The sequence below is a fragment of the Pelodiscus sinensis genome, chromosome 3 (assembly GCF_049634645.1).
Source record: "Pelodiscus sinensis isolate JC-2024 chromosome 3, ASM4963464v1, whole genome shotgun sequence".
Lineage (NCBI taxonomy): Eukaryota > Metazoa > Chordata > Testudines > Trionychidae > Pelodiscus > Pelodiscus sinensis.
In genome coordinates this window covers 43,793,869-43,807,517 of record NC_134713.1, presented here as the reverse complement: position 1 = coordinate 43,807,517, position 13,649 = coordinate 43,793,869, and the positions used below count along the sequence as shown (strand labels likewise).

Genomic DNA, 13,649 nt, shown 5'->3' with positions numbered 1-13,649 from the left:
CCAAGCCGCTCCAGGGGGGCAGGGCCACATGGTGGACAGGGCTGGAGGGTTGCATTACTGGGCAGCCACTCCGACTGCCGCCAGGGCCAAGACTGCGTTAAGGAGTGGCTGCTTCCGGGGCCGCGTCTGCATGGTGGGTGGTAGCTGCCACTGGGATTGGGGCTACATGGCTCAAAACAGGAGACTGGTGCGCAATCTTTTTTTGATCCGTGACCCCTGCGCCGTGGGGGCTGCCAACTGCCAGGCCTCGCTCCTGATGGGCCAGATCTAGGCACAGCGCTGCGGGGACCTCCAACTGCCAGGCCCAGCCACCGGCCAGCTGGATCTAAGTGCCGTAACCTCCCTCTTCCCCCTGGGAAGACATCCATGACCCCTTTGGGGGTCACGACCCACAAGCTGCGCACCACTGTATTAAGATGACCAGATTTTTGTGTATTACAGTGGGTCATGTAGTCCATAAGGTCTAGATACAAATATACTCCTATGTTTCATGGTGCTAGGCAACTTTTTCAAGCCTGAGTGAGCTTTTTTTCCCAGTGTCAATGAGACACCATTGAAGCTTAGAGGTCTTTCTTGCAGAAAGTGTGCACAAATATGGAACCATTTAATCCCAGTTGAGAAGAAAGCAAATGTAGAGTGTGAAAATCCTAATGTATGCATTTTAGAATGCTTAGCTGTGAAACTAAATCCTAATTTTAGTCTTCCACATATCCCCACTTACTATGTTCTATGTGACACTGAAGCTGTGATAAATTGAATGTGCAAAATGTGTGTGGTCCTCAGGTCTTCCAGAAGGAGCTCGGGAAAAAGACAAGTAGTGTTCAGGCTCTGAAACGGTCTGCTCGAGAACTCATAGAAGGCAGTCGAGATGACTCCTCTTGGGTAAAGGTCCAAATGCAGGAGCTAAGCACTCGCTGGGAGACCGTCTGTGCCCTCTCCGTATCCAAGCAAACACGACTGGAACAGGCCCTCCACCAGGTAAAAAAGGATAGGAGAAGCAGAGAAAAAACAGGCAAATTTACTGCTTGAAAACCTAATTTTAGAATTAAGAAAATGATCAAAAAATGTTCAACTTTAATTTTACCCTTTATCACTATAGAGTAGGTTGTGCCTTATTATATTGAGAACCCCAGTTATGAACCAGGGCCCTGTTGTGCAAGCAACCAGCAAGAAGACTTATCTGCCCCAAAGACCTTGCCATTTAAATAAAACCTTTTAGGTACTGCCCTGAGACAGAACTGATGTGGAGTTGCCCCAGCCTAGGGTAAGCTTGAGAGGGGACTCACACATTCACTCCTTGAGCTCCCTGATGCTCAAGAGTTGTGCATCCTTTAGGTTGGGACAGTTTGTCCTCACTGTGTGCCAAGCCCACTGCGCCCATTTCCTTTTTTGGGATCAGGTGTTTCTCCAGAGAGCTCAAAAGAAGTCATGTGCTGTATCTAGGTCATGGGCTATTAATATAGCTGACCTTTGCACAGGATACCCATGGCTGGGTTCTCCTTGTCCTCTCTGCCCACCTAAGACTTACTCTTTACTTTTTCTTAAATAATGATTAAGGCTGCTCAGAAGGTGTAAGTCTCATCTCTCCAGCTGGTACATGAAAGCACCTCCTTGTCATTTGTCAGCAGGAAGGCATGACATTCTGAGATGAGATGCACAGACACTATAAATCAAATGGTTAAAAGCATGAACAGGCTTTTAGGTTTCCTACAATTTTTGAGATGCATGAGACATTTTTACAGCCATGGAAATGTATCACTGTATATCACTGACTTTTTAATGGAAAGTTAATGTGCCTGCACTGCTGCATGATTAATGAGTCCAAAGCTGGGCTTGGCTTCATTGTTTGGGGTGGAGAGGGGGGAAGAATCCAGAGCTGAGAGATCTCTGTCAGATTCCTTCTGAAAGAGCCATGTTTTTTTCTTGCAGGCAGAGGAATTTCACTCTGTTGTGCATGTTCTTTTGGAGTGGCTAGCCGAGGCAGAGCAGACCCTTCGTTTCCATGGCATCCTCCCAGATGATGAAGAGGCTCTGCGGACACTAATAGATCAGCACAGGGTAAGTAAGATAATGAAGAGGATGTTGACTGCAAGACTTGATCTATTGAAAACTGGAAATAAAATGAAACAAAGCTAAGTGTGTCTAGCATAATCCTGTTCTGCCACAAAACTTGTTCTCCCACTTCTTTTTAACGTAAGAAATGAAAGTTCTGTAAATTTGAGGATTCTTCACACATATTTAATTCAGTTATCTGTCTATCAGGTCACATCTCATTACGCTTTAAAGCCATTTTTTCTTACAAGTTGAACCTCTCTAATCCGGCACCCTCGGGGTTGGTCAGGTCCTGAACCAGAGAATTTGCTGAACCACAGGATGTCAATATTATCTGGCAGCATTTACCAACACTTCCACTGCTTAGTGAGCTCCTACAAGACATTTTGGGGTAAATTAGAGCTAAATAACAGCACAGAATACTGAGAAACCAGGACTGGTGGCTATAAACAAACTTTATGAGACTGCAGGAAACTTGGTTACACCCAGGGTAAATGGCCATCTGGCTAACTAAAATCATGCTGGACTATGGATGTTGCCAGACCAGAGAGTGCCAAACTAGAGAAGTTCAACCTGTACTGAGAAAATAATTAAAAAATAGCATTTTAAAAGGAGTTGTATAAAATTAGATACTAGTTCAAAAACTTTCTTGGAAGCAATGCAGTTTGGTCAGTCTTGTTGATAAGATTTTCTAATGCCAACAATGTAACTGTCCTCCTAGCAACTCTGAGTGAAACCACCACACCAGTTTTTTTAAGATCATCATATAGGGCATCAAAATGATTAACCTTCTATCATGATGAAACACCATCCTGAAATGCTTCATATGCATTACGTAGTGAAATATTACAGTGAAAAAGATACTGGAGATGTTAGGTTTACGAGCCATCCAGCTGGATTTAAGTAATGAAATGTGAAAATGGCTAAGTTAATGACACAGCTAAGGAAAAACTCAGGGCATATCTCTTCCCATTGAGAAAGTTTAAAAAAAACAAAAACAAAAAACCCTCCCAAAATCATAGTTCATCTAGTTGTAATAATAATAATTAATAACAATAAACAAAAACTTCCATGCAATTAAAATGAAAACATAAGAATGGCCATACTGATTGAGAGCAGTGCTACATCTAGCCCATTGTCCTGTCTTCCAACAGGGGTCAATGCTAGGTGCTTCAGAGGGAATGAACAAAACAAGGCAATTATTGACTATATTATCACCCCGTCTTCCATGCCCATCATCTAGTAGTCGGACACACCCAGGGACCCCCAGAGCATTGGGTTGCAACCCTGATCATCTTAGCTAAAAGCCATTGGTTGACTTATTCTTTGTGAACTTTTCTAATTCTTGTTTTTTTCAGACTAGTTATACTTCCAGCCTTTATAACATCCCCTGGCAATGAGTTTCCCAGGTTGACTCTGCACTGTGAGAAGAAGCACTTCCTTTTGTTTGTTTTAAACCTGCTGCCTGTTCATTTCATTGGGTGACCCCAATTCTTGTGTGATGTGAAGGGGCAAATAACATTTCCTCATTCAGTTTTTCCACAACATATATTATAAACCTCTATCATATCCCCCCTTAGTTGTCTCTTTTCCGAGCTGAATGGTGCCAGCTCTCTTCTAATATGGAAGCTGTTCCATACCCCAAACATTTTTGTTGCCTTCTCTGTTCTAATATATCCTGTGAGAGATGGGGCAACCAGTATGAAGCAGTGTATTCAATGTGTGGCTTTATATCAGGGATGACAATAATTTTTGATGGGGGACCACTCCAAGAATTTGGGAAGTGGTTGAGGGCCGCACTCTTCCATGATACTAATGGAGAAGGTGCAGGGTCTGGAATGGAGGTTAAGTGCAGAAGGGAGCTTGGGGTAAGGGAGGGAGTTTAGGTGAAGAAGACGGTTGTCACCTCGGGCACTGGACTGAGGTGCAAGGGGTTGGACTGTGACCTAGGGCAGGGAATTGGGGAACAGGAGGGGCTGTAGGGGTTTGAGGTACAGGGGTTTGGGTTGTGAGCTTTGGTAGGAGGGGACTGTGATCTGGGGCAGGGGATTGGGGTGCCAGATCTGGAAGGGGATAAGGGTGCAGGAGGGGGGGAGAGGATTTGGGTATTTGAAGTAGGGGGCAGGAGTGGGGGGCAGAGGGTTGTAGGAGGAAGGGTCAGGGTGCCAGAGGCAGGTTCTGGCCAGGAGACTTACCAGCCAGCAGCCCAGCACTTGCCTGAAGCAACATCCCTGCTTGTCCCATCCCCACACAGGCTGCAGCCATGTGCTCTCTGAATCACTACCAGCTCTAGAGGGAGGAGATGTGGTGCTTCTTGACTGCCTGTTTTTTAAACAGGCAGCTCCCATTGGCCAATTTCTGGTCAAAACTGACCAGTGGGATTGTGCTGGGGGCGGAAGCAACTCCTAAGGCTCCCCCCCCCCCACCCGGGCTCACAGATTTTAAAGCGAAACTGCCCGGCAGCCACATTTCTGAGTGGTGAGTGGGTGGCAAGTGGGGAGCCTGTCTGGGGCTTCCTGCTGCATCTGCAGGACAGATCCAGTGGCTTGGTGAGCCGGGACCACCAGCCGGCCATATTTTGCCCAGACCTGCTTTATATGGTAGTGTTATATTTTCTGTGTTACTATCTCTTTCCTGACCATTTTCAACATTCAGTTAACTTCTTTTTACTGTCACTGCACATTGATCAGATACTTTTAGAGAAGTATCCACAATGACCCCCAGATCACTTTCTTGAATGGTAGCAGTTAATTTAATATGTCTAAATTTGTATGTATATTTGGGGTTACATTTTTTCAATTTGCATTGTTTTGCATTTTTCAGTATTGAATTTCATCTGCCATTTTGTTGTCCAGTTTTGGATAATCCCATTGTAACTCTACAGTGTGTTTTGAATTTAACCACCTTGAGTAATTTTCTGTTACCTGTAAATTTTGTCACCTCACTCTTACCGTTTTTCCATATCACTTACAAATATATTTGTCACGGGACAGGCCACCCCTTAGGCTTACAGCCCTGTCATCATCGGGGCTACCTGCCTGCGCACCTTCCCTCCACTCGTGTCCCTTTAATAAATTCCCACGGTTCCGCAAGACAACACAAGGTCCGGGGCCCGTTTAGGAGCTCCCTGAGTCTCGGTCTCCCGGGACGCTATGAGATGACGGCGAGGAAGGAGGGGGATCCGGGCCCACCCTCACTCCAGGTCCCGACCCAGGACCCTAAAGGCAGCGGTGCACGGTCGCTGCCTGGTTGGTGGGGGTTCCCCCGTAACTCACCAACCCTCCGTATCTGGTCAAGACGCTGCCGAGGCTTGCCGCCCCCGTCCTGGGTCACTTCCTCCTCCTTGCCGGGCTTCTCGCTTCGGCGACGGTCTCCTTCGCTCCTGCAGATGCCGCTCGCCGTTACTCCCGCACCAGGCTCCTCTCCCCCGGCCAGAGCGTCTCTCCTCCCTCCTGCTCTCCCCGGGTGTCCTTTAAAATGCCCGCCTTATGTGGCCCCGCCCTCCTCATTTGGGCGCTGCCTGATGACGTCACCCGGGGAGGGAAATCCCCTCTGGGTGACGTCCACGTCCCTGGCTATCCCCGTGCAGGTGGGGCACGTGAGTCGGGGCACCACCCACGAGCGTCCGCGTTCCCGGCTTCCCGAGCCACCAGACGCTGCCGCTTGTGCAGCTGGCAGCCCCGCCGGAATCCCTTTTGCCCCCTGCGGGCTCAGGAGTGTGGGGTGCCGTAGGTTCCGGGGCCCCTTCACAATGTTGAACACCAGTGGTCCGAGTATGGAACTCTAGGATCTCTTCTATTTAGCTCTCTCCACTCTGAAAAACTACCATTTATTTGTAATTTTTGTTTCCCAATACAATCTACTGATCCATGAAAGGACCTTCCTTCTTTTCCCATGACAGCTTACTTTGCTTAACAGCCTTTGGTGAGTGAACTTGTGAAAGGATTTTTTGAAAGGCCAATATCCACTGGATCACCCTTATCCAGATGTTTGTTGATCCCCTCAAAGAACACTAATAGATTGGTGAAGCGTGATTTCTTTTTACAAAAGCTATGTTGACTCTGCCTCAAAAAATCACTTTACTCTGTGTCTGATCATTCTGTTCCTTGCTGTAGTTTCAACTAATATGCCTGATACTGGAGTTAGGTCAGGATAGAAATGATCATAATAATGTATAGTAATGTATTTCTTGACTACAGGCAGTCCCCGACTTACGTGGATCCGACTTACGTCGGATCCCTAGATACAAACGGGGTGAGGCAACTCCCGCACATGCGCAGCAGCATTCCCGGGGCTTGTTCACCTGGGTCCTAGGATCCTCCTCCTCCTCGGGCCGGCTCCGACTGGGGTCCCGCAGAGCTGCCAGGCAGAGGAAAAGTGCCTCCCCACGCCCGCTGCTCCCCCACCCCCCTGCCAGCAACAGGCTGCCCCCTCCCCTGAGCAACAGGCTGCGGAACAGACAAAAGCAGCCTCTCTGCCCCTCCTCCCCTCTATACATGCCGGGCTCCCGGAGCGCAGCAGCGTCCCCGGGGCTCGCTCACCTGGGTCCTAGAATCCACCTCCTCCTCCTCTTCGGCCGGCTCCAACTGGCCTCTGCCTGCAGCAGCTGGCCACAGGGACAGGGATCCCGCAGAGCTGCCCGGCAGAGGAAAAGTGCCTCCCCACGCCCGCTGCCCCCCCCCCCCCCCCCCCCGCGGCCTCGCATCCTGCACGCCTCCCCCCTCCCCCCCTGCCAGCAACAGGCTGCCCCCTCCCCTGAGCAACAGGCTGCCGAACAGCAGACAAAAGCAGCCTCTCCGCCCCTCCTCCCCCTATACATGCTGGGCTCCCTGGGCAAACAAAGACTCCACCAAAACAAACAAAGTGCTGGCCTCATTGTGTTAGCAAAAAAAGGACCCTCCTCCTAGAACCCTGGAAATAAAGCTATTAGCTCAAAGCATGGTGGTGTGTGGAAATAAAGCTATTAGCTCAAAGCATGGTGCAGAGCTGTTTGGTATTTGATGAGTTACTCCTTTAGTCCTGAGTTTGTCACAGGGACAGAAATAGATGTGAAATCTTCTGAACAGGGGAACAGACAGCAAAACAAACATTAGAGGGGAGTTAACCTTTCCCTATGCTATCCAAAACTAAAAAAAATGTTTGGCTAGAGTTTCCCCTACAATATGTACCAGTTCCGACTTACATACAAATTCAACTTAAGAACAAACCTACAGTCCCTATCTTGTACGTAACCCGGGGACTGCCTGTACTGTGAAGAGGAAAATTTGTAATAAAACTTCCATAGAATTGAAGGTGCAGAAAAAGCTTAGTATTTTTACCCCTCATTGTGGGTAGTCTTATTAACTGATAAGGCATGACCATCTAATTGTATAATTCAAGAATCCTCAGTGTATCCTGACTTCAACCACACAGATCTTAGGGGATTCACCCGTAACGTCTGCCTTTCTAGTGCTGGTCATCACCACTGGCAGCTTACTATTGTACTGCTGCTGCTTGTTCCCTTGCTGTACCCATATTGTGCTTTCCCATCTGAGGACTTTTCAACACAGGAGGGAAAGTTTCAACAAATGACACTGATTTGTGTGAAAGTTTGTCACTTAATTTGGAGGCAGAAGGAGCACTGGGATTTGTGCTGTGGTTCCCTAGCTCCATCCTTCTCTGTCTGCTCACACCTTCCCCACATATATTACCCTTATGGAAGGGCTTCCAGCTGCTTTTCTGGGATCTGAGGGAGTGAAATATGCCTGTGATTTGTCTGTCCTCTCTAATGCTCCAAATGGTTCCCTTTTGTTCTTTTGCTCTCCTCTGTATAAGAGAAATCCTGGCCGCACTGGAGTCAGTGCCAAATTTCCAATTGATTTTAATGGAGTCTGCATGTCATCCTGTGTCATAGACTAATAAAATAATTTCCACAAAAATACAACTTAGCTAAGTTATAGTTAAGATTGTTAAGTCCACACTGAAAGAAATGTATCATTAATCACATTATTGTTTTAAAAAAAGTAAACATTGAAACTATGGAAATCACAATCTAAGAACAATTCTGACAGCATCGTTAATACCCCATACGCACATTAATAAATAAAAAAAAATCTCACCAAATAACACACTACATTTTTGGACTCACCAAAGTTTCTAGTCTTCAAACTTTAATAATCACAAACATTTTAAAATAACATATTCCGATGAGATATTAGAAAGGAGGGGGGCTCTCATTGCAGCATTGCACTGAGGACTTTAACTAGTACCCTTAATAAAAAATCCTGTTACAGTATTAGAGCTGCTGACTTGTTCTAGTTAGATAGTATTTTACTAAGAGTTTAAAGATTTCAACCTTTTAATTACTATCTATTTGTGATGATGTAACTTGCAAATATGTACATAAATACTTATGTCCATCGCCCCTCCAGAAAAACTTTAGTATGTGTGTTGTTCTAATTAATATTGCAAAGAATGACTTGCTTTTGAAACTTGTATCTAATGGAATTTATTTGAACATTATTAGCAGGGCTTTACCACTCATGTTATTCATTTATTAATTTGATAATGACCGTGATGTCTCCAATGTACACGTGAAGTTCTTAGGAAAAAATATGAAAGGTGTGGTATATTACATGAATGTAAAACACTGTCTCTCTTCCATCTATGTTGCTATAATATTATCCCAAATCACTTATTAGATTATAATGATTGCAATATTGAGGTAAATGTTAAATATGCCCTTTATTCACAGTTCATTTTATAATTCCTATAAAATGATTTTAATACATTTGTATCAAGCCATATATTGAAAGCTTTTAATTTTTGATAATTTAACCGCAAGGGTTCATTTTTATATCCCAGTACTTAGCTTTTCTTGAAAACTAAATATGATTTAATGAATGCTACATGTCTTAGACAGTTTAATTTTTTTACCATTCAGGCTATGTCAAGACTGCAGGCTTCTTTCAGAAGAAGCTTTTCCGGAAGAGATCGTCTAGAAAAACTCCTTTTGAAAGAAAGCGTCCACATTGATTGGATGCTATTTCACACTTAAATTGTGATTACTATGGATGGGAGTGGCCACTAGGACACCTGTGCTTTTTCCTGGAAGCCTCTTCTTTAGAAAAAAAAATTCTCTTCCCCATCCACACATGCCTTTTTTCAAAAAGGCTCTTTCGGAAAAAGACTTCTTCCTCATAGAAAGAGGTTTACCAATGTTGGAAAAACCGCTCCATTCTTTCAACTTTCTGTCGAAAGAACAGTGTGGATGTACGTGAAGTTTTTTTCAGAAAAACAACTGTTTTTTCTGAAAAAAAAAACCTTTGCAGTGTAGACATACCCTCAGAGTCTCTGTGGACTAAGCGGTACAGTAGGTTAATGCACTACCTTAGGTAGTAAAATATACGAATTTGGTTACACCCTTTCTCTAGTAAAAGTGTCTGAGTATGTGCGCAAAAAATAAACCACCAGAGTTCAGCACAATTTGGGTAAGATCATTACCTCAAACATCTAGGCTTTTACAGACCACAGTTTAGATTTAGAGATTTATTGAAGTTTGTGTATAGTGAAATTTTTATTATGCTTGTCATTATTCTGCCTGATTCTAACCAATGCTTCTAGTTGCTCTGTATAACAAATGTTAAAATATACTATATGTGTACAGAAACCATTTTGAGCTAAAATTGCAAGAATGGCTCATGGGACTTTAACACCACCAACAGGAATCATAACCTTGATTCAGTCTCATACTCTAATTTAACCTAATTCAGATTCAGACACTTCCTACTTTGCCCCCAAATCAAGTCTGTCTACACAATCTCCGGTTTTTAGGAGATAATTATAAATTGATGAGAACCTGTTGGAACCTGAGCACTCATCTATCTGCTGGAGATACTGTATGGTATGCATGTATCCAAGGTGCCCAGCTCCTCTGGCATCTACTTAGCCCAACTGCAGCTCAGAGAAGTGCCAACCAGGAAGCTCATGTCAATTTCATTTTTCTCCCTGCAGACAGAAACATTTCCATTCGAAAATTTTTTGCCTGGAAAATTCCCATCCAGTTTTGCTGACTAGTTGTTTATAGTGCTGTCAGCATCTGTTCCAGATCTTACGGCTTGGTATATTGTAGGATTAGCATTGATAAACAAGCTAGGTTCTCAGAAAATTTTCTACTAGCAGCTCCAACTGCAGCATATTTGATGTGCAGTATTTTAGAGACTGGTATAATTTTTTAATAGGCTCATGTATATTACAAGCATGTGTAACATGTTTGCAGTATTAAAGAGTTACAAGCTAATATCTATTATATATTTTGAAGAGTGATTTTGTGGATTTGTTTCTGCAAAATAAAGTCAAAATTCATAATTGCCTATAGATACCAAATTTGTAAAAATAATCCTGCCACTTAAATTAGCTGAATGCACTAATTTTTTCACTAGAATATGCTGAGTGAAATGTTTAAATAATTATTTTTGCTTTTCATCAGAAAAAAAGTCATGACTATTAAGATTAGAGTTCATAAAAATATTTGCTAGCAAAATTAAAATCAAGTCACCTACTCAACTGTCATTTCAGTGCAAAGAAAATGTTTACTGTTACAAATCACAAAATAATTCAAATTAGTTACAGGAACAGTAGTGGAAGCTTTATGAGTTTCTGATTCAAATTTACTATGTGCAGTATTTTTCAATAGAATTAATAATGTTTGAAGTTGAAATTCTACCAATTTAAAACTGTTCTTTTACTTCCCTTTTGCAAGCACATTAATACAAATTCTAGTACATAGATTTAATTTCTTGAACTTTCCTATAAGTGTAATCTATGCAAAATGACTTTGTCCGGTCAATGACAAGCCTCATCAGCTCATGTTGTATATTTGAAATCTTAATTTAATTCTTTATATGGAATAAGTTTTTAAAATGTTCTTAACGTTTTTTTGGATGTGGTATTTTTGTAGCCTTATTAGTTCCAGCATATTAGAGAGACAAGATGGGTGAGGTAATATCTTTTATTGGATCAGCTTCTGATGGTGTGGGAGACAAGCTTTAGAGCTCCATAGAGCTCTTCTTCAGGTCTGGGAAAGGTGCTCAGAGTGCCACAACTAAATAAAAGACAGGAGTATTCAGCCCTTTAAAGACTAACAAGATGGTTTATTAGGTGATGAGTAATAAATCCTCTTGTTAGTCTTCAAAGTGCTGCATACTCCTGTCTTTTGTTTCAGCTAGACCAGACTAACAACGGCTGCATCTCTATCACACAGCTAAATAAGAGATCAAATAGAAAGTTTAGCACAAGTCATTAGCATGTCTTCTAATGGACCATTCAAGGTGAAATAACCCATTAATGCCCTTGCACTCATAGGAAAAAGAGGGGAATTAGTGGGTAATTGTGATAATAAACCATAAATCCAGTGTCTTTAATAGGTCAGGATTTTTAATGTCCAGCAAAGTTATGAATTTAAGCTTCCTGGCTCATAATTTGAAAATGTCATCAATTTCCCAGATCAGAAGAACAATACCTCATCGCCCAAAAGCTTGTCTCTTTCAGTAACAAAGGTTGACCAAGTGAAACATATTACCTCACCCACCTTGTCTCTCTAAACTTTTCTTATAAGAATTGAACTTGTCTCTTGTCCTACTTTTTCCCACTCTGCCCACTGAATCGGTTTGGACTGTGAATGATCCAGTGGAGGACTTTAATCTTTCAGATTTGGACAACACTCATTGAAGTTACTCAGCTTTTTCTTTCAACTGGTGCCAGCATCTAACTGAAAGCATTGTTTCTACTTTAGGAATTCATGAGGAAGCTGGAAGACAAAAAGGCAGAACTAAATAAATCAGCAGGTATGGGAGAAGCCATCCTGGCTATCTGCCACCCAGACTCCATCACTACCATTAAGCACTGGATAACAATCATCAGAGCCAGATTTGAAGAGGTCAGTATGTCTCATGCAACCTCCATTGTAACAGGCATTCTTTGATAGTTTAGAACATAGCTGGAAATTAACAAGACTGCTTTGTTGGAGGAAATGATCCAGCTGTTGATGACAAAACTATTTTAAATACCTACGCTAGCAGATGTGAAGAGGCCAAGTTTTATTCTGTTTTTGAGAAGTAAAAGAAAAACTACAGGAGATGGTCAGACTTTTTTTTTTTTTTTTTTTTTTTTTGGTAAGGAAATACCACCTCCTATTTCTCTCCAGCAAATTTATAGTATCTGGGGCAGGAAGGTTCAGATGTGTAGGAGGGACCTGGGGCCCTGTGGAGATGGAAGCAGTGTAGGAGGGATCTGGAGCTTGGGGGAAGGTGGAGGAGGAGGCAGGAAGGAGATGGGGGTTGGAGGGATCGATGTTCTGGAGAGAGGAGAAGAAAGGGGAGAGATCGAGTGCCCTGGCAAGAGGAGGCAGGAGGGATAGGGAATCTGCCTTACCCCACATACCTTGACTACTCAGCAGTCACCTGAGGCATACAGGCTGCAGGTTGCACCATTGGGGCAGAAGAGGCCCCACGGGGGCTTAAGCTCTACCCCCACTACTAACCCCAGCTAGGTGTCTGCCTATCTGGTCACATCACTCCCCTAACCATGGGGCTAGTGCTAGGGGGCAGCAGCATGTGGCACCGGCAGCATGTGGCCAGACTGACAGATACCTAGGTGAGGTAAGGATTCCCAGCCTGTGTATTCGGAGGTGAGCCTGTATATAAGTGGCTCCAGTTTGGGTAAGCCTGTATATAAGTAGGTAGATTATGGCCCACTCAGGCCCATCCATAGCTATGATCTTGGTCTGTAGTGACCCTTCACTTTGGAAGCTGCTTTTTTGAATAAATCCCTGATTTCAACTTGCTTGCTTACTTGTCTTCTGTGTAAAAGTAAAATGCAGAATATGCATTTGTATAACATGTTGGGCAGTGTACCAATCCAGGTTACTAGATGGAAGATTTGTATTGGGAGATATCAGGAATGCTGTTTAATTGAGCTTTCTGGTTAACTGAATGTTGGATAATAGTTTTGCTGATTATTGCTTTAAAAATCAGGAGGGAGTATACAAAGTAGTCTGTAGTTGTTGCTCGATAATAATCCAGTTAGAGGCTAGTAGATTCCAAAATATTCTTAAAATGCCCTAGTGGTGATTTCCAAATTGTTCACCAGCTTCTATCTGCCACAAAAAAGGGACTGTAATAACATGAGCTAGGTAACTTTTAGTTCACTCCAGTAGGGTCTAAACAGGATAGCTGAAGGGCAACACATTAAAAAACTTCTACAGTTCATACTTTTGTAGTCTGGACTGCAGTGCCATGTTGTCAAGCCCTAATGGGCATGCTATGGAGAATACATGCTCATGTTCTGGAGGTGCAGTTTTGGGTCTGTGTTTATAGTTTAAAGGAAACAAATAATAGCCAAATACAGCTTCCAGAAATGGGGACTTGATTATATACCTGACCCACTTATCCTATTCTTTCCAGTGTTCTCAGTAGAACTATTCATGTGAGTAGGATTAAGTGCTTAGTGTGCTGCAAGAGGACACTGTTGTGGAAATTTAAACAGGCCTAACGGTTAATGCTTATAATTAAATGTGGTTGAGCTAAGAACTCCAGGTGCTCAGAACCTCTGATAACCTT

The 13,649-nt window shown here is 43.3% G+C and overlaps 1 protein-coding gene across 30 annotated transcripts in view; it reads left to right on the top strand.

The window, feature by feature from the left end:
• DST (dystonin) overlaps positions 1 to 13,649 on the top strand; it is a 470,874-nt gene that overhangs the window by 434,812 nt on the left and 22,413 nt on the right. For all 30 annotated transcript variants that reach the window (XM_006110983.4, XM_025182427.2, XM_075923642.1 and 27 more), the window contains 3 exons: positions 784 to 978; positions 1,930 to 2,058; positions 11,825 to 11,968. In XM_006110983.4, the coding sequence (XP_006111045.2) occupies positions 784 to 978; positions 1,930 to 2,058; positions 11,825 to 11,968 (468 nt within the window). The remainder of the gene's footprint in view (positions 1 to 783; positions 979 to 1,929; positions 2,059 to 11,824; positions 11,969 to 13,649) is intronic.